The 26,967-nt window shown below is 40.4% G+C and overlaps 1 protein-coding gene across 1 annotated transcript; it reads right to left on the bottom strand.

The window, feature by feature from the left end:
• Positions 1 to 6,391: 6,391 nt before the first annotated feature.
• LOC143621895 (uncharacterized) lies at positions 6,392 to 7,578 on the bottom strand. Its single transcript, XM_077093182.1, has 3 exons — positions 7,388 to 7,578; positions 6,673 to 7,270; positions 6,392 to 6,520 (listed from the first exon to the last, which is right to left on the bottom strand). The coding sequence occupies exons 1-3, from the start codon at positions 7,576 to 7,578 to the stop codon at positions 6,392 to 6,394; spliced, it is 918 nt and encodes a 305-aa protein (XP_076949297.1).
• Between the last annotated feature and the right edge of the window lie 19,389 nt (positions 7,579 to 26,967).

Genomic DNA, 26,967 nt, shown 5'->3' with positions numbered 1-26,967 from the left:
GCCATATAATATCCTTTTCAATAAAATGTCTCATTTTCTTAATTTAACCCATATTTTGTAACCTTTTTATACACAAACTAAGTCATTCAATCGTTTTAAGTCCATAAAAGACACAAATTGAAATAATTATCATATAAAATCAAAACATGAAACATTAAGTAGAAACGTAAAAGAAGCGTAGTGTTGTTCGTCAAAGGATGGGGTCTGAAAGAGTTAAAAAGTTGTTTATTCACTTTTACAATACATCCATATATACACAAGAGATGCCAAATTAATAGGAGTAATTTACTACTTTACTAAAATATAGAAACTAACTAAATGAACTAGTCAACAACATTTGAATTTTAAACATTATCTTTTAGCTCCTGTTACCCCCTTCAAGCGAATAGGTAGCGGTCCGACGCGAAGTTTGGTGCGGAAGCGTTCAAAGAGCGGTCGCGGTAAACTTTTGGTGAATATGTCAGCTACTTGAAGCGTGGTAGGTACAAATTTGGTATGCAAACGACCGGAGGAGACCAATTCTCTAATAAAATGATAGTCAATGTCGATGTGCTTAGCACGTTTATGTGACACCGGATTTTGACTTAGAAATAAAGCACTCTTATTGTCGCACAAGAGAGTTGGTCGATCAGGCGGTAAAGCATGCAACTCACGTAGTAAGTGAGTTAACCAAATGATTTCGGCAGCGGTGTTGGCCATGGCTCTATACTCCGATTCATAACTCGATCGAGCAACTGTTGGTTGTTTCTTGGCACTCCTAGAGACTAAGTTCCCCCTAGATAAATTGAGTACCCATAAGTGGATCGTCTCGTCTCAATGCAACGTGCTCAATCGGCATCTGAGTAACTGACTAACGTTGTTTTTATCGGCCGATCAAACGTCAAGCCATATGAGAGAGTTCCTTTGACATAGCGGATAATTCTTTTGACAAGTTGGAAGTGTGAGGTTGTAGGGTTTTGAAGAAACTGACTGGCTTGGTTAACTGCATACGAGAGATCTGGTCGAGTAATCGTGAGGTATTGAAGGGCACCAACTAGTGAGCGATAAAAAGTGGGATCATGAAATGACGTACCCGAAGAGATGAATGTGTCAGTTGTGGTAAGAGGTGTGGAAACAGGTTTAGCATCAAGAAGACCCGCTCGCGAAAGAATGTCATATGCATACTTGGCTTGACTTAGAAAAAGCCCGGATGAGTTGGAAATTACTTCTAGGCCAAGAAAATAATTCAAGGTACCCAAGTCCTTGATTTTAAATTCTTTGTGTAACCTGGCCGTGAAGTTAGTGATAATTGTTGGGTTGTTACCGGTAATAATTATATCATCTGCGTAGACAAATAGGTAGATTAATACGGTGCTGGTTTTATAAACAAAAAGAGACGGATCGGCGCGACTGCATTGAAACCCGAGAGAAATGAGAAAGGCACTTAATCGTTGAAACCAAGCTCGCGGAGCTTGTTTGAGACCATATAAAGCACGCTTGAGACGTCACACATGATTCGAAAAATTTGAGTTCACAAAACCCGGAGGTTGTTCCATATAGACGGTTTCGGTTAGATGCCCGTTTAGGAAGGCATTATTGACATCGAGTTGGCGAAGGGGCCAATTATAGATTGTGGCAAGACTGAGAACCACACGAATTGTGGATGCCTTCACAACCGGACTGAAAGTGTGTGAAAAATCAAGACCAGGAACCTGTGTAAAACCTTAAGCAACTAAGCGGGCTTTGTAACGATCAAGAGAACCATCGGCTTTATACTTAATTCGATATATCCACTTTAACCCAACAACATTTGAGTTTATTGGACGTTTAACAAGCTCCCATGTGTCATTAGTATGGAGGGCTGTTAACTCATCCTTCATGGCGGCGACCCATTTTGTGTGTTTGAATGCGGTTTTAACACCTTTGAGAATATGAGTTGTGAGAAGAGCATGGTGTAAAGAATTATGGGATAACCATGCTAAGTCAGCAAAATGTTTGGTTTTATAAATGCCAGACTTTGATCGGGTACGCATATTAAGAGTGGCAGTAGGTTGGGATTGAGTGACACTAGGTTGGGATTGAGAAGTATTTGGATGAGATTGTGAGATGGGTGGTGGGACAGTTTGAGGTTGGCTCATATTGGTAGCCGGTTCAATTGTGGTGGTGTTGTGTGGTGGGGTCGGATGGGTTGGGTGTAGGTTGGAAGTTGAATGTGTTGGGCTTGGTGAAATATGTCACACCCCGACTAGCACAACGCGGAAGCGTAAAACGGGAATGTAACAGACACCTATGATATCAACACATTGTTTATAAAGAAACATTACAAACTAATTTACAATATAATACATTTCTTCGTTCTATCATTGTTTTACAGTCAAGGCGATACAGACAAAACTAGTTCGTTAACTATACATTCTTACTACTATCGCCCTTGCTTCTATTCATGTAGCATCAACCACACACTTCAGGTAAGTAACAGATCATCAAATTACTCCGATTTAGGTACACCTGAAAAGCAGTTTAAAACGGGTCAACTACTAGAGTTGGTGAGTTTCACGAGTTTCAAGAAATCAGTAATGAGTATTCACAAGTCAACACTTGTAATCATGAAATAAGTATGTATGTATATAAATGATGTATGTGATGTAATTATGCTAAGTTATAGTGAAGCCTGGACTGTTCGTGCTGCGTGCCTCCATTTCCCACGCTCAATCAACCACTGTGGCCCCTTTCCGCCCACAACATGCCCCGGTAGCTATGTCTAACACTACATAGCTGGTTCGTAAAAATTATGGTCATGTGCAAACGGTTTTGGTGTCTCGGCAAACCGTGCCGGCTCCGTTTAGGTTTGTCAAACCAATAGTACTATTCACAAGCCATCGGCTCGAAGTTAATCACTGTGATCGTGGGGATTTTCGTGTGTTAGCACTTAGATAATTCACATCTGTACATGTTTCAGGTATGTATATATAATCAAACATACTTTTCACCCCAAAAGTTCGTAAAACAGTTTAAAAGTGGGGTCATGAAACTCACGGTTTAGTAGATATTCAGTACTGTATCAACTCGCGGTTTGTTCAGTCCGCTATCAGTAGTTCCTATAACCAATATTATAATAATATTAATATTTTAACATTATTATAATCTCAATACTAAACTGGGCTGTATAACTAATCTGGGTGTAGCTGGAATGCCCAGAAAGTGGCAATAGGCTTAGGTTGTGATGTTGTTCAATGTCTAATACTTAGAACTGAACTTGGCTCAGATTCCCGTTTTCCCAGCTGGGCCAAGTTGTTCGTTTACGCGTTCAGAAAACAGTTATGGGAAAATAAGCTTGGGTAAATGTATTGGTTAATAAAATGATTAAGTTATAAAGAAAGATCACATACTGGGGTCCCGGATTAGCCACGGGGCCCGTTTCCGTTTATACAGTTTGATTTGAGAAGAAACGCGCACAATCCACCCAGATTGTCCAGGTTTCTCATAGAAAAGTTCATTTTTACTTAATTAGTCCAAAAATATGATTTTTGATCACTCTTGGTGTTTTGATATTCCGCAGATTCACTAGTCGCGAACTTGCCGGTTTTTATAAAAACTGAATTTGTTTAATATTCATATTAGCATAATTAATTAACTGTTAATCACTAAATTATGAAAATTTAACCACTTATCAATTAAAATATGTAGATTTATATAAAAATATTTCTAGAATTTATTTACTGATTTATTAATTTATAAAAATTCATTTTATCAGCTATATTTCGTCTGAAAATCGTCCGTTTACCCCAAACAATTTCCAAAAATTCACCAAAAATTCCTGAATACTCAAATCATGTCTCAAAACAACCTGTATCAATTCCAGAATGTAAAAAGCTCGTGAAATATTCTTTTCGGCTCAAATTCGGCTGTAAAAATTCACACGAACGCAAATAAACAAAACACCTTTAAACTTCTACAAATGATCCCAAAATTCATATGTGATCAAAATACATCAAATCTAAGATCCCAGAAAAATTTCATAATTTTTAAAGTATTTTAAGTATTTTTCCCAAATAAACATTCCAATTCGGTAATAAATTCGCCAAATATTCTCGGATGGTCGAAGAATTACCAAATTTGAACAGGGGCTTATTGACATGGTCCCTGATGTCCCTGAAAAATTTCAAGTCCTAAAAATATACACATCACAACCTTAACCTAAATAGCCCGTAAGCGAGTGTTTCGGCATTAGCTTAGTGGGTTTGGCTCGTTTCCGACCTTTTAATCAAGTTTTCAGGTTCTTGTACTTCTAAGCAAGATAGGTACAAGTCCTATATCACAAACCAAGCAATATTTCATCAACATAACAGCACTTAAGTTAGGGTTTCAGCTAGTGTACAAAAACGAACTTTTGAACCGTAAAAACGTCGTTTCAACCTTTTAATCCATGTTTATGGCCAAAAAAACTATCAAAACAGGTTCCTTACCATGTGTATGATCAAAACATGTTTATGGACCATTTTTAGGATTTTTACACGGTTAGGAATGATTTTTAGTAACCAAGACATGTTTTTATGGTATTAAACAAGTTTAAACAAGTGTAAAAGTAGCTTATTTAAGTTGTTTACCTTAGGGTTTCTTGAGTTTTTGGCTGGAGAAGAAGTTTATGTCCAGAATTTTCAAGAAATAATGTTGAAAATATCTTGTATCTAGTTTAAATGTGAAGGAATAAAAGGGGGGGGCTGCTGCTGCGATCGGACCATCATGGGCCCACTTTGGGCCCATTTTGGCCCAAGTTTCTGATTTCTCATGCCCAAACACGAAAAGACCGGTCCAAATTTAGTTCGGGTTTGGTTTTTGGCGCGAAAAACTTATCGGGTGCGTTAAACAGCGCGAAAACGAGTGTTTTTCGGCTAGTTTTGTGTAAAATTATAAAAACATACTATACATTTGTAAAAATCAAAAATATTTTCACGGATCGCTTAAAACATTTCAAATAAGTGTTTGGTAAGTATTTTTCGGCTTAACGGATGATACAATGCTTGGTTTGTAACTATCTTTTGCGTTTAAATCTATAGCGGGTAGTTAAACGAGCATATTTTCGTTTAACTTGTTTGCTATCAAACTAAGGCCATATTTCTAATGTTTTAGCTTGTATTAAACGTATATCACTTATATATGGCCCCCCGAGATATCTGGGTCATAACCCGACCCATTCGGTTAATCGTTCGTTTGTTACGCAAGAAGCGTTTATTTGCTTAATCGGTAAATACGTACTGAGGTGTACCTTGTTTTGGCTCAAATGTCACAAAATATTTGGGCCATGAGGGTTGTTAAAGATGGTAGAAGATGGTGTGTGGACTGGTAATGTTAGTGGATTAAGAGAGAGTTGTGGAATTGGATGTTGGGTAGGACATGTGCAAAGGGTGCAAGGGGAAATGTGATTGTGAGTGCATGGAATATTATTTATGGGAGGAGTTTGAGGTGTCTTTGTAGAATCAACAGGAGGAATTAGATCCTCAAAGTTTGAAAAAAGGAGTTTAGCTTCATCTATAATGGCCACAACTCCCGAAAAAGGAAAATTGTCTTAATCAAATTTTGCGTGCCGTGTCATGTATATTCGAGATGTAGATGGGTCGAGGCATTGATAGCCTTTGTATTTTGGGCTATAACCAATGAAAATACATGGAGCACTTCGAGGGAGACGTTTATTTTTTATGTAGTCACGTAAATATGGGAAAACGCGACATCCAAAAACATGGAAGGTAGAGTAGGAAGGAGGGTGATGAAAAAGAAGTTCGAATGGTGATTTGTTGTTGAGTAGAGGTGTGGGAAGCCGGTTGATGATAAAGGTGGCCGAGGTGAAAGCATCAAGCCATAATTTTTCCGGTGCTTGTGCATTAAATAACATAGCGAGGCTCGTTTTGGTTATGTGACGGTGTTTACGTTCAGCCCGTCCATTTTGTTGAGGTGTGTGTGGGCATGATAGCCTATGAATAACATCTCGTTGTTGAAATAGGCTTTGAACCCGATTATTGGTAAATTCGGTTCCACCATCACTTTGAAATATTTTGACATTGCATGTGAACTGGTTTTGAACAAAGGTTAAAAGGGTGACAAGTATATTATAAAAATCGGACTTTCTCTTTAACGGGTAAAACCAAGTGAAGCGGGAAAAATCATCCACGAATATGGCATAACATAAGTATCCATCCATAGATGGGATTGGTGCGGGACCCCAAAAATCACAATGAATTAAATCCAACATATGTTCAGATCGTTTATTATTTTCAATAAAAGGTAAACGATGTGCCTTAGAGAGTTCACACGAAGAGCATAAACCCGGTTTGGGTAATAAAGATGTAACAAAAACTTGTCCAAGTTTATTCAAAGTAGAAATAACATCAAACGAGACATGGCCTAAACGGCGATGTCATTTATCAAAAGAAGCACGATGATGCGGGGCGGCAAGAGCAGCTACAAGAGACTTGTGACCGTGAGACAGAACGTAAAAACCATTCTCACAAGTGCCTTTAGCGAGGACCTCCGCTGTTTTTCGATCCTGAATGTGAAAAAATGTATTAGAAAATAGAACATCAACCGGTGAATCATTTGTTAATCTACTAACAGATAGTAGATTTTTAGTAATATTAGGCACCACAAGCAATTATTTAAAGGAATGTTATTAATTGTAGTGCTGCCGATTTGGGTAACCGGTAACGATTGACCGTTACCGAAAGTGACATAATTATTACCTGTGTTGGTGTGAGATTCATCAAGACCATCAGTAGAGCGGAGCATATGGGCAGTGGCACCGGAATCAGCGGTCCAATCCGGATTGACATTGCATTGAGCATGGAAGGCTTGAGCGAGATTTGCATCTAGGGGTGTGACCCGTTGAGCATACGAGGCAAGATTTGGGCAAGAGCTTGCATAGTGACCATCTTTTCTGCACAACTGGCAGTAAGGTGGTCGCCTATTAGTGGTGGATCGGCCACGTCTGTATGAGGAGCCACGAAACCGACCGGATGACGAGCCACAAGAGGATTTGGGATGCTGAGAGAATCGGTTGGACTGGGCTGAGAAAGCAGCCGGGGGTGGTGACTGAGTATTTAGAGTCTGTAGGAAAAGTTCATGATTTTCGGCTTGGTCTAGAAGATCGCGAAAGGGAGGAGCGAGACAAACCATCCGTTGAGCGGTAGAGAACATTTCAAACGAAGAATCAAGGCCACAAAGAAAAGAGTAACGCTTGTCCTCATCAGAAACGAAGTGTCCAATGGTAGCGAGTTGATCAGTTATGGATTTGAACTTCCTGCCAAATTCGGCAAACAGAGGAAGTACCCTTCTGTGATTGACGAAGCGAGTCTAAGAGGGTATGCATACGCTCAATAGACTTGTGACTGTAGGCACGTTCAAGAGCATGCCACACCTGATGAGCAGTGGTATGTCCGATGACTTCGGACATTGCTTCTTCAGTGAGAGTGGATTGAAGAAGTAGAATAACCCGTTGATCCTCTTCTTCCAGGTAACGAAGGCTGGGTTCGGATGTGATTTACCATCAGCGATGGTGTATTCAGACGGAGCAGAAGTCGAACCATCAATATGATGAAGAAGATTCATGTAAGAGAGGATCGGGTACACTTGATTTTTCCATGGGAGAAAGTTATTAGAGGAAAGCTTGATTGTTATTAGGTGGAGAAGAGTATGTACAGGGGTGGTTATGGAGTCAGTGGAGGAGTTTGTTGGTCCGGCCATTTGACAGTGAAGGAAAAAATTTCTGCAATAGTGAAAAAAGAAATGGCTAGGGTTTAAGGACTCTGGCTGATACCATGAAAGAGTCAAAAAGTTGTTTATTCACTTTTACAATACATCTATATATACACAAGAGATGCCAAATTAATAGGAGTAATTTACTCATTTACTAAAATATAGAAACTAACTAAATGAACTAGTCAACAACATTTGAATTTTAAACTTTATTTTTTAGCTCCTGTCAGGATCAATTACCCATTTGATCGCGTGTTAATGATCACGGCGTAGAGAATGAGAAGGCCAACTATTTGCGTTCAGAGTGTAACCCGAAATGTATTTGACGACATTAGGGTTATTACTTTACTCTCTTATTTGTTTTTGTTATTTATTAAAGAGAAGAGTGATAAAGACAATAATACCTTCACATGTTTTTGAATATGTGAATACTTAACCTAAGATACTAATAAAGTTAGTGGTAAAGGATGAAAACTAAATGAGAAAGGAAATGTAAAAGGATGTGTAGAGTATATTTTAAACGTTATGGATGTAAGCTAAAAATAGTCACAATTGTAAAGAATGAATTCTTTAATTTTGTCTTCCTTTAATCATGTCGCGACTTTATTATATGTGTTTCATGAGACAGCTTTTGTGAAATAAAAATATTGTAAATACCTTTTCGATTTTTCTCCAATTACTTGCAATCATTAACTTGTAATTCCACCAATGTAAAAGACTGTTAATTATCTAATATAAGTAAGATAGACAGTCGGCGACACAAGACATTATTTTATTTTTTTTATTTTTTATTTTTTGCCTTTTAAAAAATGTACCATAACTCCGGGGCTGACAATGCTCGGGTTTTACCGACTCACCGCGTATCATCTAGTACCGACAACGCTTGGGTTTTACAATGCCCGGGTTTTGTCGAACTTTATTTTAGTTTCGATAACGTAACAATCAATACCGTGATTTTTTTTATTGGTTAAATGTTTTTCTTTTAGTTTTTTTTTCTAGATTCGTAACAAAAGTTATGTTTTTTGTTTTACCGAATTTGTGTCAGCGCACCACCAAAACTCCGGGACTGACAATGCTCGGGTTTTACCGACTCAACGCGCAACGTCCAGTACCGACAACGCTTAGGTTTTAAAACGCCCGGGTTTTGCTGAACTTTATTTTAGTTTCGATACCGTAACAAATGTGAACAAAATCGACAAAATGATAGACAGTCGGCGCCACAAGACTAACATTTGATTATTATTATTTTTTTCCTTTCAAAAAATGTACCACAACTCTGGGGCTGACAATTCTTGGGTTTTACCGTCTCACCGCGCAGCGTCCAGTACCGACAACTCTTGGGTTTTAGAACGCCCGGGTTTTGCCGAACTTTATTTTAGTTTCGATACCGTAACAATCGATACCGTGATTTTTTTATTGGTTAAATGTTTTTTTTTAGTTTTTTTTATAGATTCGTAACAAAAGTTATGTTTTTTTTTACCGAATTTGTGTCGGCGCACCACCACAACTCCGAGACAAACAATGCTCTGGTTTTACCGACTCACCGCGCAACGTCTAGTACCGACAACGCTTGGGTTTTACAACGCCCGGGTTTTGCCGAACTTTATTTTAGTTTCGATACCGTAACAATCGATACCGTAACAAATGTGAACAAAATCGACAAAATTCGCGTTGACCCACCGCCGAAAAGCTCGGATTTTTACCAGCGCCCCAGTTTTACCGACTCATCCGCCCGAATACGAGTCGAGTTGACGTTTCAACGATCAGGTTTTACCAACGTCCGAGTTTACCGACCAAATAAACATTGTTTTTAAATATGCTAACAAAAAAAAATTATAATTTGTTATACGAGTGTCGTAGAGTCACTACCTCAGCGTCTGGGACCGACCGACGTCACCCCATTGGTTCACCTTAATTTTTATTTTTAAATTTTTTTTCGTTTTGTTTTAGTTTCAGTACCATAACGAACGTAACTAATACCGACTAAATTCGCGTTGACTCGCTGCTTTCGTCCGGTACCAACCGACGCCACCCCATTGGCCTACCTCAATTTTTATTCTTATTTTTTTTTGTTTCCATTTTGTTTTAGTTCCAGTATCATAACGAACGTAGCTACTATTAACTAAATTCGCGATGATTTGCCACTGCAACACCCGGGTTTTACTGACCGATTTACCGCGCAACGCGCGGGTAAATCACTAGTTGAAAGTAAATAACAACAAATTTACCCATTCAAATCTCATTCATTACATAGCCATAGAAGATTGGTGAAAATATCTTCGGCTTAAGGTTTTCTTTTAAATCCAAACTGTAACATTCATAAAAATTTGGTCCAATTTTGACAAATTAATAAAGATAAAGGACCAAAAATATTTATGATATAAGTAACGGGAAAAATAAGACAAAGAAATGGAAGTATCTTATGTTAAGAAAATAAAGAAGCAAACTCCATCCCACATGGAAATAAGGAAAGAAATGAAAGCACTTTATAAGGAAGAAAATTCACATAGTTATGTTCTTATGTGGCTAACCACTGTCAGTGGTCCTAGCAGAGGGTGCGATGCGCATGGGCGATGGGCACTTTGATGGCGCACTTCGCACGCTCGCATCGCCGCTTGAGAGCCGCATTAGTATTTTTGAACAATGGAAGTGAGACCAAGACGTAACGAGCTACCAAAGTCCAGGGACTAAAAATAGAAAATCTGAAATCTTATTCCTTCGCGCGACGCGAAGAATTTGGGTAACTACTTCGCGCGACGCGAAGTAGCGATGAAGTAATTGATGTGCGTCGGATAACCCTCACAACTAAGCTTTAAATTTAAAATGAAAATCCTAACCACACACAACCGGCAAGTGTACCGGTCGTAAGTAGAATAGACCTAGGAAGTCCGAGTATCGAACACGAGGACACGTATAAATGCTAATGATCACTGACCCTAGACAAGACCTATACAAGAATAATATTTAAATGATTTTGGTTTTTAATAACTTAACTGGACTAACTGGATTGACTAACAAAAGTTACCAAAAATAGAAAACTTAATGGAGAACTAACTGTGTTGACTTTGGATGGAGAAGAACGTCTACCTAGGTTTGAATCAAATTGTAGGCCTAACAAGTAAATGGATTGAATGATATCAAGACACCGGTTCCTAAAAATGACACGACTAAGGATCGCTCGGGCTTACTGGATTACCTCTCGGTCTCACTCAACAAGTCTTAACTACTCAAAATCGGCTAAAACAACCAAACCGGAAAACAATTGTTAACGTGTTCTAATGTTGACTTACCTCTCGGTCTCACCAACACTCGACCCTAATGGTAATGAATACTACACAACCATGGATAGAGGAACAATTTAACTTAAAACCAAAATAGATCAACTAGTCGCTCAAAACACCTAAACCGGACAAGAAACGAACTCGCTCTCGCGCAATCCTTATTCTAGCAAGCAAAGGTAATGAGACGACCCTAGTTCTTATCACCCCTCGGTCTCTAAGAAGGTGCCTAACCACTGTACTTTAACCAATAAATCATGCAACAAAACCCTATGGTTGTACCTACCGCAAACAAACCTAAACACGAAGTCTAGAATCAAACAAGCACCGATCAATCAATACAAAACTAATTAACCAACGCAAGGGGTTTAGGCAATGAATTAAAATTTTCCAGCCATCAAACACAACCTATTTCATGTCTAAACCAAACTTTACAATAACAATTCAAGTCTATCAATCAAACAATCCAATAAACTCATCAAACACTAACAATAATCATCATTCCTAGGTAGAACCGACAAGTTTAGCCTACAATCATTTTTGGCCAGCCATGAATACTCAATAAAAACATCATATAACTCATCTCAATAATCAATTCAATCATTCAATGATCAACAATAATCATAAACAAGTCAATCCTTAAAGCAATTGCAAAACAATTCAACAAATGATCAAGAAAATGAAGTTGATGAACAATGAAATAAACGAAAGGATATGTGATGTTCGGGGCTGCTCTTGGCTTAAATAACTAATGGGAAATCGTTCCCGAGGCTTGTTCTTGTCTCCTTCTTCTTCCTTAGCCGTTACAACTCCAAGAACCCTAGCCGAAAAAAGTTTTTTCTCTCCTTGCTTCCTGCTGCTGATTGCGATCGGACTAGTAGTGGGCTACTAGGGTTTTATTTTTTTTATATATTATAATACTAAGGCTTTGGGCTTGTCCAACTTGTAAATGGGCCGGGCTTTGAGCTTTGTCTTGAAATCGTATGCGTAAAAGGCCCGTAAGCTCCTCGAAAAGTCCGGTTTCTTCCTTCTTTTAACCCAACCTACAAGATAATTAAAACTATGTAAAACCTAGATAAAATAAGTTAAATTACATTAAATATAATATAAAAAGATAGATAAAATATGCGGAAAATAAGTGTGTTTTACAACACATCAGTAATCGTACCGTTGAGCCACACGTGGCAACACGTTATAGGACACGTGTCACCACGTGATGACACGTGGCAAGCCTACTTGTCAAATCACCAGACCTATTGGTCTACTTCGCGCGAAGCGAAGGATATTTCGTGCAACGCTAAGGACAAACGAAACGTGAGGCGGTTTACTAACCGTTCGCGGGACGCGAAGATCAACTTCTCGCGACGTGGAGAAACTCTTTTTCTGCCTATAAATAGGCAGCCATGGGATGAAGTCTCATCCATCTACCACATCCCAAATCATTCATATATTCTCGATATTCGTGCCACGAATCCAACATACCGACACTCCGATGATTTTTGTTTCAAAGTACGTGCTAGAACCCTACCAAGTTATTCTCTCGATTTTTCACTGACAAGTAGAAGTGTTGCCCGAGTGAAGCCTAGGCATTTCCTATAAGCAAGTCGTACAAGGTAGGGGTTCTGCCCGATTATTATATTATAAATGGCTTAGACCCTAGTCGGAGGTATTGCCCATACCTTGATTATATAATAAGTGGAAAATATAGATTTTATAAGATGAGGTTATAGATGAAATATTATTTCTTTATTTTATATAAAGATTTTATAAAATGTTTCTTATAAAAGAAGAAACTCAATATATACGTTTCTTTATCATGAAGAATCGTGGTGTATAAATCTAATCTAATCTCTCTAATAAAGGAATCCACAATTGGCCGGGTGTCACCTTCTCAGTTACCCAAACTTCCTTTTTCCCGCCATAACTTATTTCAGGGTTTATTAACTTCCACGGGTCATGCATATTACAAAATTCATTATCACCTGCACACCTTTTTCATAATTACACCCGATTCTTTTTCTAACATCTGTAATTCCTAATAGTCGCCACTGATTCTTAATAGCCGGTATGAAATTGTTGTTGTGATATGGTGACAACATGGTGAATCAATGGTTTAAGGTATTCGATTTAAGGGTTAAATCTGGCTACCATGGTCGATCGATGAACGGCGATTTAGGGTTTTTTTTATTTTAATTCCAATTCGATTTCATACAAGCATCAAACTGTCGTCTCCTCATCATTTTCATAAGGTATTTGATTTGCCTTTACAGTTCATCTATTTCGATTTCATTTTCCCAATTGCTTCAAACATGTTTCTGAACGTTTATTCAATAATTGTAGATCATGATGTGGGAGATGAATGCTTAATTGGCAGCATAGAAGAAGCTTGCCAATTGTGTTCTTCGGTTTAACTGACAGATTCACTACCCAGCCTGCCTTTGTCGCCTCAGGTATGTTTATTGTCTTTATAATCTTAATTGATTTCGTTTTTTGTTAGCTAATTGGAATAGGACGAACGTTCATTTTGGATATCAGAGGGTATTTATGGCTATAGCATGTATTTGCGATTACTATTGACCAATATACAAAAATTGGGTTTATGTTGGTGTTGCTGATGTGGTTAATAAGGGACATTCAAAAATTGTGTTTGCACCATTTATGTAATCATGGAGGAAGTTGTTGTGACATGGCTTCTCATTTGCACTAACTCATAAAGTGCATACATTATCCTCTTGTGGTCAATATATGAAATTACTTTAACAAGTCCTTTGCCGCCTTAGGAAGGTTAATATTTAGGTTTAAATGCATTAAAGATAACTTGCGCTTAAATAATTATTTAGGTTTAAACACGTTAACTAATGACCTATGTTTATATTTGTTTAGTCATGCTTTTCTAATGAAAATTATTTTTAGGTCCTTTATTGATTAAGTTGCAAATGATCTGAAACATGATTTTCTTATGTATGAGATCGTTAATCCTTTACTTCGTGCATAGGCCCTTTATTCGCATATTGGACATAAAAATTGATGAGAGTCAACTGAGACCACACTGGAAAGAAGGAACCTGTTACTTTGGTTTAGGTTTTGGTGATGTTTTTATAGTTTTGTAAGTTACCGAGATGGAATGGCATGTTATTGTGATATCATGTCATGTTTCATGAATCTTGGTTTTTTGAGTACTCAAGTGTTTACAGGTATTCAGACTTATCAGATAACCTTGCATAAAGATGTTGATGCTATGCTCGATTTCATGAACTTGGTTTCTATGATTATTGTGATTATTTCATATGAGTATTGAGATTATTTCTCTCCAGATAAACAATGTGTGTAGAGGCTTGGGGTGGTTGATGACTCAAACTTTTAAGACCTTCACCTTTTTAATTAATTAATTAATTTGAAATGAGTATGCTGACTTTTCAAGTCAAAATCATGTTTGTAGAATCTTTTCATTGACTTGAAAGTTATTACATGTAAGATTTGGTTGACCCGTACCTCATCGGCCCGTTCAAGATTTGGTCTCTTTTGGTGGCCTTTCATTTCCTTTGGGTCTTTTAATTCAACAAAGTATATGTTACAACATATAAGCATACACTTGGTCATATGGGAACATCAAATTCAATAACTTAAAACGTAACAAGAGAGTCAAGTGCAGTTTTGAGGCAAAAAGTGAACAGTTATGAAGATGCAAATAGATTGCAAGATGAAATACAATTCATCAAGGCACACATGGTGTTTTAAAGATAATGTTTCCGGCTAAGAGTACTTTCCCAGTGCAAAATGTCTCAAACTTTCTCAAGCATGTGATGCCTAAAATTTATTGTTTTCATGTGTTTATAATAAATTATACACGGAATGAAATGATATGGTTGGTAATTTTATATTTCACATTTGAATCTTTCTTCGATTTCGTGCTCTAAGTTATATGTTAACCTTTTTTTCTTTTGCAGCCATATATGAGAAGTTTACAAGTGGATTTTCAAATGTTGTTAAAGACCTTAAAGATGGCAATGGTTTTAGTGAAGGTGTGGTTCAGTAATCAGTTTATACATGTTACTAGAAAAGGTCAAATTGACCGATATGTATTTTAGAAAGATAGTTTCTCATCGTGTGCAAATTATAAACTTCTTAAGCAATTAGTACATGTATTAAATCAAATTTAGTATTAGGTAAAGATTCTCATCTTATATTTTAACTTAAGAGGCTATGATGATGAGCTTCAATATGTGATACTTCCTTATTGAATATAACTAGATGTGGGAAAATAGACGGTTTGAGAAACGAGTCTGTTTGAATTTAAGCACTTTGTTCAAATGATTTCATCTTTAGTTTTGATAATAATAGTGTGTCAACTATGATTACACAATTATATTATTTCAATAAATCAAATTTTCTTTTTAGTGCTAGCTGTGTATCACATGGAATGCAGACTATAGATGTCCTTTTTACGTGCAAGCGTAAAAGAATAAGAGAAGCTGTTACATTTACAAAGAAATCTAAACCCGGTATTTTATTAAGATAATTTGTTTTAACCCTGTTGAACATTACTTTTGTTTTGTACTCTTTAGAGTACTGAATCTGCAATTCGGTTATGTAAATATGCCCATACTATATCACAATTGGTAACCTTTAATGCTTTATTTTCATTATGTTTGACAACAAAACGTCAATTTTTATTCTTTGTATTGTGATGGTATTAAGAATACTAACGTTTACTGCAGGAATATATTGGTGTTGGCAAATTTGAGGGCTTTAAAATTTTGTTGTTGGTTCAGATGGTACTAATTTTGTTCAAGTAAGTCGATTTTAGAATGTGTTGTGTGTGTGTGTATGCGTGTGTGTATCTAGACTATAATTTGGTTATGCATCAAGAATACTACAATGGTGATCTTCAACATTGTGAAACAAGTCATGACAAAAGGGTGACTGTGGCTACATAACTCCACTCGATGAGCCATTGATACATGTTTTCTATAGTATGTATTAGTTGCATTAATGCCATTGCAATAACAAATGTAACAATTTGTATATCTATATCCCTAAAATATTTATTTGACTTTATTTTTTTCTAGGATTTATGTGGAAGGCCACACTTAAGTTATTAGCTGCAAACTTCCATTGCAATCTCAATTATGTTGGCATTAAATGCTTGTTTTTTATAACAGATTAATAAAGATGTTTTTAGACCAAATAATGATTGTAATAATGGTCGATGTTCAAAACCATAAGAAATATTATTGTGAGAAACTTGATACCAATTTGAGTTCGATCCCAAATAATTGTAAGTTTCTTTGTTTGTAATCCATTTTTTATCATCTAATATTTTACTATTTTACTGAGACACCATATTCCTATTTATTTAATAGATGATTGTAATTAGAACTTTTCATTGTGCTTCACTTTTATATGTAATAAATTTCAGTATTTAGTAATACATAATGTACAATTTACATTGTACTATACTTTTCATTGTGTTTCACTTTCACATTTATAAGCCATTTCAATAATACATAATTTGTAATTTGCATTTTTTTTAATTATTCAACCCGTGTCGTACACGGGTAGCTAACCTAGTGATGAATAAAGGAAGGACTAGAAGTCCTTATGTTTTATAAAGAAATGAATGTCAAGGTAAAGGTTATGCAAATAGACTTAATGTCTGAAGAGATCGTCGATCTAGTATTGATAAAACGTTATTCTCGTACTATAGGTCCGAAGTAACAAGAAAGTACAAATCAGTAAGAAACACTGATCAAGAACAAAGGTGAATACGCTTAACTCTTTTATGTGTCAAATAAATTGTTTGCATAGGATTATGTGTCCCTAAAACTTTATAAACAAAGGTAATCGCTGGCCCTCAGGCTATCGTATACGTTTGTCTGGATCCTTACATATGTGGGTAGATGGTGGGCACACCGCACCACACTTGCTAATGCCTCCGTCACGTTGGGCCGGGCCTAAGTAATGTCCGAGAGGGGATTATCTTGTGTATATTGGTAGTTCTAAGTCCTCGATGTTGCGGTATCGCTGAGTGGTTTCGAGTAGAACTGGATGTTTATAATAGTAATTCAGACATTCAGAACTTGGTTATTTCCTAAGCCACGATGGGCCGGGTCATAAGATACCCGAGGGGATAACTAAGTATCAAAATGTTTTGTGTCAACGTGTTCACCAGTATATGTTGCTGACGTATTTTATAAACTGTTTTACAGATAATGAAGAATATATGATTGGAGATGGTGACTAGCCATTAGACGATCTGATGGCTCAGATGGAGTTTTTGTTAATAAAATATTGTAAATTATGGTTTTATGCTTTCAACACTTTTGTACCAACCAACCGGGTGTTTAATTCCCAACTTTTGAATATAATAATATTTTAATCAAGTCTTCCGCTTTACCACCTTAAACTTTAATATATTTACAAAAAGATACCAACTTATGATCACACGCCTAGGCCTTAAATTGGAATGTGACACAAACTCTATTCACAATGGTGCTTTTAAAAGTTATTTTTGTACCAATCTAAATCAATGAACTAAATTTTAAATTCTAAAAAAAGTATTATCTAATATATATAAATAAGAAGTTTGGTGTCGCTAAGCCGCCATTGAGCCACTTGGCGGCACCAAACTTGTCTATAGATTTTTTTTCCGTTTTATTATCGTAACAAATATAACGGAAGTCAACCGAACGCCAATTATATTTTTTTGTTTGTTTTAATTCCGACCGTTATTAGTCCACTCGATACCTCAGTTTCTATTACGTTAGTTATGGAAACCGACCGTATTCGTATAAACTCACCATCTTAACGCTTGGGACCAACAACGTTCGGGTTTTATCAATGCCTCAGTTTACCAACCGACGCCACCCCATTGGTCCACTCAGTTTTTATATCTTATCATCTTCTTAGCTCCGGTACGGCGGTACCTTAACAAATGTAGTCGAAACCAACCGAATTGGTGTCCCTGCAAATGGCACTTGGCGGCACCTTATTAGTCCATGAATTTTGTTATTATTTCTTATTTGTTTTATTTAATTGAGTTACCATAACTAATGTAATGGAAACCAAGGAACCGTCATTTTTTTAGTTTTGACACCATAACGAACCTATGGAAACCGACTGAATTTGTCTAGACGCACCACCTCAATGTCCGTGACCGACAACACTCGGATTATAACAACACACAAATTTACCAATCGACGTCCCCTCTGGCGTCCACCATTGGGGCGCAACTGCCCTATTGGGCCACTTGGTGGCATCATATTAGTCCGTGAATTTTGTTTTTTTCATTTAGTTCAGATGACATAACGAACATAATGGTTACTGACCAAATTAAAGTCTTTTTTTATTATTATTTTGGGTACCAAAATGAACTTGATGGAAACCGACCGAATTCGCATAGACTCGCCACCTCAATGCATGTGACCGACAACGTAAACCGAGCCGTATCCGTAACAAAAAAAATATATCTGAATTGTAGATTCGGTTTTCGGATTGGATATTAACCAAATTGCCACTCTGTTTTCGGATCTCAAAAATTTTGAATTCGGGTTATTCATATAAAACCAAGTAAATCGGTCTAGGTAATGCGTTTTTTTTATATATAACTCTATTAAGTTTTATATTTACAATATTTACAAGTTCAAGTCTACTCCTCTATTTATTTGTTCTTGTTTATTTTTTGTAGAGATGAGGGCTTCGACCGAGTGAAGTGAAAAATTGGAAGTTTCATTGTTTTGTTCTTATTTGAAATTTGCATTTTGTGTTTTAAGACTATTGTTGTGCACTGTGTTTGATAATTGTTTTTTTGGTAATTAGCCGCACATGATATATTATACATATTCAGGTTTCTTTGGTTGAATTCGTTTTTTTTTTTGGAATTTTAACCGAAACCAAATTGAATTTGGATGAATTCGGATCGGTTCGGTTTTCAGATCTAGAAAAAAAATCTTAAATCCAAGCAGACCGATCCAAACAACCCGAATAACTGATAACCGATTCTCTACTATCAACTTGGTCTAGACCCTTTCAACTATCGATTGAACCTCTTGCCAAAGGGCTAAAGGCCATCTCTAGGTATTCCCCGCATCACACCATGTGATGACATGATGTAAAAGAAATCCATACCCTACTATACCACTTTTAGAATATCCATAAGTTTTGTAGTCAAAGTACCACCCTCATTTTCGTGTGGCAGCCTTTTTTTTTTTTTTTGAGTGGGTGTGTGTCATAAAATTACGGATAAGATATTAGTACAGTGTTATCAATAATTCACACACCAATTATACGATTGTATAGAGGCTACACGATCATATGAAACCCACCTGAAGAAACACTAAGTGAACCCACAGGCGGATTACGGATAATCTGGGGGTTAAGTAATGTTTCCCACGAGAATGAGGTCTAGCAGAGAAGGTTGTTCTTCAGGGGACCTGAAAACAGACACCGTAAGCTCGTCACTGAGAAGGGGGGGGTTCCTCCTTGTGACCACCCTCCGGCGTGAGAATCAGACTAGATTGCTCTAAATATAAGTGTATATTGAGAGATTGCTAGATAAGATTGAGATATCAGATGATGTCCTTACCATTCCAAGGTGTTGGAGTATTTATAGCCGAAGGTAGGTTTCCAAGCAGGTACAGCCGGCTGAATAGTATTCCTGTTCTACCAACAGTGGACTACGCACAGGCCATGCTGGTTGGTGGATAGGTTACGGCCAACAGTAATAAGGTCGGCTGTATACTGTTCCTTTACTGCCGGCTACGCACTGTTCCACCAACTGTAGGCTGCGCACGTCCCATTGTAAGGGTTGGTGAGTAGGCAGCGGCTAATAGTGACAAACAGTACTAGAGGGTGCTCCTCCTCGTATTGTTGTCGGTGAGCTGTCACCCTGTGATTAGTTCATGGGCTGCTCTGGTCAAACTGTCTGTTCCGCCCATACCTTATTAGGTATAGTACGAAAGACCTTCCAGAAGCATACGGACTGGCTCATTTAGGCGGGAGTGTTCCCGCCTTGCTCATTCCTTCATGTGACAACTGAAGTAACGAATGCCTTGTGCGTGTAGCCTTGCTGTTAGTGCGGGTAGCCTTCCCTGATGGCTTGTATCCGCAGCTGCGGGAACAGGCGGGGTACTTCACCATTGGGAGGCTTTCCCTGCGGGTACAGCTGGCGTACTGCGCGTAAGGTTCTTTGAGCATGGTGGGTCCTGCTGGAGCAGTTGGTCATTGCGCAGACGTCCCTGTTTAAGGTGAGTCTTGCGGGTTCAACTGGGCTCTGCTGGGACCTACCTCTTCAAGTCCCCCCAGTCCAATGTTCTTCTCATGAATTATTAATAAGTGAGGTGAACTTTTGGACTTAGCAAGGGGTTTTGAAAAGGGTAGTTTTTCGGTTTTCCGTGGTGATTCATCCCGCGGTTTTCCTGATGTCACGCAGAAATTCCCGACTTTTCTGCTTGATCTTTGGGTGTGAAGCGAGTAGGTTTGTAACCTCCTCGCACGTCAGGAGCGTTGAGTCCTACTTGTGTGGATTCTCCATGGGGTCTTGGTGGTTTTCGACATAGTGATCAATCATGCTAAAACCACCAATTCCATCTTGGAGTTTCAAACAATATAGTTCTCGACGTTCCCGTCGTGCGGGAATGTTATTCACGTTTCCGCAAGCATGGCCCAGAAGATCCTTCTTGGTTTGAATTCCCTGCAGAGTGCTAACTACGCGAAGGGTTTTGCCTTGACACTGTACCCGCACTCGTCTTACGGTTACTTTACTTCCAAGGTATTCCTGGCGTCAATTCCCTGCGTGTGCTAGGTATGTGAAGGGTTTTGCCTGAACACTGTACCCGCATCCGTCTGATGGTTACTTGGTTGCCAGGTTATTCTTGGCTTCAATTCCCTGCGGGTGCTAGGCATGTGAAGGGTTTTGCCTTAACACTGTACCCGCATCCGTCTTACGGTTACTTGATTGCCAAGGTAAGGGGTATTTTCCCGCTCACTTTTGAATCTTTTTGAATTTTGAATTTTCAAATTCGAAGAGTTGGTGAAAGGATAAGAACAGTCCAAACCTCTGAAACGTCGTGCGACGGTTTCTTCTGACTGTGTCAGGACGTGCAGGAAGTTATGGTGACAAAAAAGTACATGGTCATTCCAGTTGCTTTTTCAGGCGCGTGGGCTCGATTTTTCGGGCGCGTGGCCGCGAAATTAATGGTATGCGTTCTGTCAACAGCTGTTGCCAGCTTGCTTTTTGCCACGTGTCATAGTTTCATTGCACCTTCGTTTTCTCTCTCTTCCGCATTAATTTCATCGCATTAATTGCGATTAGTATATAAAGGGGGAGAGGGTTCTTTGTAATCCACACTTTCACTCTTCTCTTCATCTTCTTTGCGATTTCCGGCGAATACTCACCTTTTCAGGCAAGCATTTTCCCGAAATCGTTTTCTTCTTCTTTCCTTCACAAGATGTCGTCTCGTGATGCTGAATCCACAGCCGATGACAAGAGTACTGCTGGCGAGTGCCAGTGTGCTCTGCCTGGCGATCTGTACCGGTATGTCGTCAGGAAGTTCATGCTCGAGTCTCTCGAGCCTGAGTTTCCTGAACCCCATCATACTGTGTACGATGCCCCCGGAGGCAAGATCGGGGTTTATGCAGCATTCTTTGTTTATGGGAATCTTAGATTCCCATTGACAAAGTTTGTTTACCGTGTCCTTGAGAGGCACGGTGTTCATTTGACCGAGTTACACCCCATGGCGATCGCCAAGATTCGCCACTTCGAGTGGGTGTGCCGGATTTTGGGCGTTGAGCCCTATGTTGACCGCCTGATGACCTTCTACACTTGGAGGTGCATCCAGGGGTGGTATACCCTGACAACCCGAATCAAGGGTTTAAAGATCTGCGCGACCGAGCACAGTCTTCGCTCGTGGAAGCGGGAGTTCTTCTTCATATCCGCCCGCGCCATCCCCATTGCCATGAAATTCAAGAACGGGCAGGCACTTCCCAGCCTTCACGCCTCCAGCTACCAGGAGGCGGAATGGTTTGCGAAGATATCTCGGGTCCAATCTCCGATTTACCGGTTTGCGGAGTCCGGGATGGTGATGCTGGGGATGAGCCGGGTGTGGAAGGAGGCTGATGCGCGCAAGATTCCGATCGTCCTCGAATACGGTTCGAACTCTGTTCCTTACGGTATGCCTTTTTCCCTTTTGTTGATTTTGAATTTCTTCTAACTTTTTTCCTGTTTTATTTCAGAGGGGAACGACCTGCAGTCGCTCCTGAACCCGCGGGAGGCTGACGGTCCCGCACGGATGGGTACTCGCGCTCTAGATGAGAACGAGTTGCCCATCCTAGAACAAACGGCGGATCGGTTCGTGGAGGTCTATCCGCTAGGCCATGAGATCCTTAGCGCCCGTCGGCCAGGTAAGGCGCTCTTCGACCCTCGACCCCTCAATGTTGAAACCTCTGCTGGAATTCCTCTAATCGTATGTTCTGATGAGGAATCCGCAGATGGTCCTCCGTTGGTGCGGAAGAAGAAGGCTGCCGGCGGGAAGGGGAAAGAGAAGGCCTCCACTGCCGATCCAGCGCCTCGGTCTGATTCGGAGACCGAGAGCGAAGAGGTGGCGGGGAATCCCGGTGGTGATAAGACCACTGCTCCGGAGGTTGCAACTGTCACCTCCGGAGAGCCAAAGAAGACGACGGTGACCGGCGCAAAGAGGCCGGCTCCATCGGGTCCGTCCCCGCCTCTCCGTACCTTTAGGCTCAAGAAAACCCGTAAGTACCACTTTCCTTTAGCTTTTATCTTCATAGCTTAATCCTTAGTCTTTTAACACTTTTCTTCTTTACGCAGGCGTGGATGTTGGCGCATTCCAGGGTGAAGGGCCGAGTAGTACCTCTCCGCCAATGACGGTAGGCTTGGTCAGCCTACCTGAGGCGTCGACCCAGGCGCCTGCGCCTGCTTCCGCTGGGTCAGTTGCTCACTCCTTTGAGCCGACTGTTCCAGCCGAGATGACGTCACCGCCGGCTGTGAGTGCGATTTTTACAGCATCATTCACCGAGCCGGCGGTTACTATTGCTGCGGATTCCGCGGCAGCGACCGCGCCGGCGACCACGGCAGCTGCTACCATGCCCCCGCCATCGGCAACGACGGCCGGTCCATCAGGTACGCATGGGGCTTCCCGCCAATCTTTGCCACCTTCCCATCTGCCTGACCTCTTGGATGGATTTCCTTTGGGTTCAGGTGATGGGTTCGGCGGCTATCGGCCTGTTATTGACCCTACAGGTGCGTAGGGTTCTTCTGGCCCATTTTATACATATATATATTTTATCATCTTTTCCTAACTGCTTTGTGTTTTTTGCAGTGTCGGATTCCAATGAAGTGTATGTTCCCCGATGGAACATTCGCCGAGGAACAACCCTTCGCACCCCTGTGGAGTGCGTGGAATGGGCTCGTCACGCTGCTCCCAGTGGTGCGTTGGGGGAAGCCATGGCTAGCTACCAGGAGGGTAGACTAACCAATGAGCTTCGGGTTCTCCTGGCCCGGATGCAGCCGCGCGTCGAGCTTCTTTGTCGTGAAAACGACAAGTTAAAAGCAGCTCGCCTCAAGGAAGTAGCTCAGGCGCGGGCTGTCCGGGAGGAGAACCAAAAACTTGCCGCAGTGGCTGCGGAGAAGGAGAAGGCCTTCAAGGCCCTCGAGGTTGAAGTTCAGGCTCGACTCGAGGCCCGTTCCAAGGCTGCCCAAGCTGTTAATGAACAGCTTCGGCTGGCTAAGGAAACTGCAAGGAACGCAACCGAGAGGGCCACCAAGGCTGAAGCTGTTGCTGAGCCTCTGCGCGTGGAGAATGAAGAACTTAAAGCCAAATTAGAGGCTCTCCAGCAGGCTCATGATGCCTTGGCGATGGAAGACGCCAAAAAGCTCCAGGAGATCTTGGACCAGAGGGGGGTGCTTGACCATACTGAGCGGAAGCTAAAGGGCGTCGAAGAGGCCGCGGCTAAAGAAGTGTTGCTTGCCAACCTTAACAAGAGTGAAGCCGAACGCGCCCGTAACGAAGCTAAAGCTGCCCTTCAAGAAGCTCTGGCTGCCAAGGAATGGCTTCTTCGAGAAGCGTTGTCTCAGGTAAACTTTCATGTCTTTACGCTCTTCTTTGTAAATAGGGTGTTGACACTTGTATATTTTCTTATGTAGGTTGTGCATCGGGTCTTCTCAGAGACATCTTACGACGATGCTATGAGCGCAGCCCTCAACGCTTCTCACGAGGATGGGGAACGGGCCGGCTTCCTGCTTGGTCTAGGGTTCGTTGAGAAAGGCGTCCCGCCTTCCAACTTCCCTTTGTATAATGTGGATACTGAAGCTGCTTATGACCAAGCAGTGAACCAGTATGCCGCCTTCCCGCATCCGGTGGTGGAGAAGGTGAATGAAGTTGCTGCTGCTGATGATGGGCTAGCTATCCTTAAGGCTTTCCTTGAACTGCCACGCTCAACTGACGGCGCTGGTCCAAGTGGAAGTGGCCCTGAAGCCTGATCCTGAAGATCCATTCCCGCTGCTAGGATAGATTTAGTTTGTACAGATTTACTTTCTTGTAGGCGGGTAGTTACCCGGCCATTCTTGTAACGAATATTTATGAAATGTAAATCTTTGTGCGGCTAAGACCGCTTCTTTCATTGGATTCCTTGCTTTATAAACGTTATATGACTTGCATACTTTAGTTTAAATTAGCAATTTTCCAGGTGTTTTAGAATAAGTTAACCTTTGAACGTGGTAGATAGGTGTGAAGTTTTGCTTCCTCTTCCGTGATTGTGCGGGTAGAACCGTCACTTGCACGTAGTAGGATGGCTAAACTTTACCATCTGACCTGCGTGTAGGTTTTCCTCATCTTTTGAGGATAAGTTAACCTTTGAACGTGGTAGATAATAGGTGTGAAGTTTTGCTTCCTCTTTCGTGATTGTGCGGGTATGACCGTCACTTGCACTTAGTAGGATGGCTAAACTTTACCCATATCTGACCTGCGTGTAGGTTTTCCTCATCCTTTTTTAGGATAACCTTTGAACGTGGTAGATGATAGGTTGAAGTTTTGCTTCCTTGTTCGTGATTGTGCGGGTAAGACCGTCACTTGCACTTACAAGGATGGCTAAACTTTACTTACATCTGACCTGCGTGTAGGTTTTCCTTATTTTTAGCGTTGTGTTTATGCGGGTTTTGCCGCCTTCCACACGTAACGACTTACTTCTTCCCCATTTATGCGGTGAATACCGGCATCAGTGTTGGAAGTTCATAAGTATAAAGGTAAAGTTAACACATTATGAAAGGAGAATCATTTCCATTAGAAGTGGCTCTAGGCTTTTACAAGTTTTGGAATTGATCTACATATAACATTTGCGTAATTGAGCTCCATTCCATGTTCTTGGGATGGGAGTGCCATCGAGCCTTTCGAGCCGGTATGCGCCCTTTCCCAGGACTTCTTTGATAATGTATGGCCCTTCCCAGACCGGGGCCAGCTTCCCCGGGCGTTCTTGGTTCGAAGCCTCGTTGTTACGCAGTATGTAGTCTCCTATATTGAAGTTGCAGAGTTTTACCCGCGTGTTGTAGTACTTTTGCATTTGTCGCTTGTAGTTCTCTTCACGCACTGCGGCTAAGTCTCTGCGTTCCTCGGTTAGCATAAGATCCAACCGTCTTTCCGCATCATTGTCTTCTGGCTGAATCAAGACCCTTAGTGAGGGTAAACCAATTTCGACCGGGACCATGGCTTCAGTGCCATAAGTGAGACTGAACGGGGTTTCTCCCGTACTGGCCTTCTTCAGCGTTCTGTTTGCCCAAAGGACGTGCGGAAGCTCGTCCACCCAGCCGGATCTGTGTTCCAATAGTCTTTTCTTTATGCCTTCGACAATGCTCTTATTTGCTCTTTCCACCTCACAATTACCTTGCGGGTGTGCCACTGAGGTAAAGGTGTGAGTGATTTGAAGTTCTTTCAGCCACTGTTGTAGCTTCTTGTCAGCAAAGTTGGTGCCGTTATCGCTCACCAAATTCTGTGGAAGTCCAAAACGACAAATAATAAATTCCCAAATAAATTTTTTGATATGTTTCGCGGTTGTTTGGGCTAAAGGTTTTGCTTCTATCCACTTGGTGAAGTAGTCGATGGCTACCACTAGGAACTGAACATTTCCTGCTGCTGTAGGAAATGGGCCTGTCACATCGATGGCCCACTTCTGAAATGGCCATGAAGAAGTGACTGGAACAAGTTCATTCTTCGGGCGGTGCGTGTTGGGTGCGTAAAGCTGGCAAGACCTGCATTTTCTGATGTATGCCAGTGCATCCGTATGCATCCCCGGCCAAAAGTATCCCGCGTTGTTTAGCTTGGCAACAACAGCGCGGGGACCTGCGTGTACTCCACAGATGCCTTCGTGTACTTCCCTTAGGAGGTAGTCAGCATCTTGGTTGTCCACGCATCTTAAGAGTGGGCCAAGAAAGTTACGTCTGTAAAGGATGTCATCGATGAGTTGATAATTCATTGCTTTACAGCGTAGTTTTCTTGCCTGTGTTTTGGACTCCGGTAGTGTACCTGTTGCAAGGTATTTTATTATTGGTGTCATCCACGTTTCCATGCCTGTTTGGATGACACAAATTTCCTTGTGCGGGACCGATGGTGTCTCGAGGAGTTCAATGCGGATATCCTTTCCTTGTGCGGGACCGATGGTGTCTCGAGGTGTGTGTCATAAAATTACGGATAAGATATTAGTACAGTGTTATCAATAATTCACACACCAATTATATGATTGTATAGAGGCTACACGATCATATGAAACCCACCATACAACATCAATTCACATCGTACACTGATAAAATAGTCCGTACGAATTTTACGGAAAAGTTATATGATAGTATAAGGTCTATACGATCGTATGCAAAAAACACTAGTATAACCACTATAAGCTCGTTTGAAAATTAGAATCATAAACTAGATTCTCACAACACACTTACCCACGGTTTTCG

This window comes from Bidens hawaiensis, unplaced genomic scaffold (assembly GCF_021521415.1).
Source record: "Bidens hawaiensis isolate Kalapana, Puna unplaced genomic scaffold, B.hawaiensis_p1.1 tig00002977_1, whole genome shotgun sequence".
Lineage (NCBI taxonomy): Eukaryota > Viridiplantae > Streptophyta > Magnoliopsida > Asterales > Asteraceae > Bidens > Bidens hawaiensis.
This window is presented reverse-complemented; position numbering and strand designations above follow the sequence as displayed.

Bases quoted from the DNA above. Each gene is read 5' to 3' on its own strand.
- LOC143621895 (XM_077093182.1), bottom strand. From the start codon at position 7,578: ATGAATCTTCTTCATCATATTGATGGTTCGACTTCTGCTCCGTCTGAA. The intron at 7,271-7,387 runs GTGTGGCATGCT...CGAATTTGGCAG, and splicing joins GACATACCACTGCTCATCAG to GAAGTTCAAATCCATAACTG. The intron at 6,521-6,672 runs GTTACCCAAATC...TTTCACATTCAG, and splicing joins GTAACGGTCAATCGTTACCG to GATCGAAAAACAGCGGAGGT.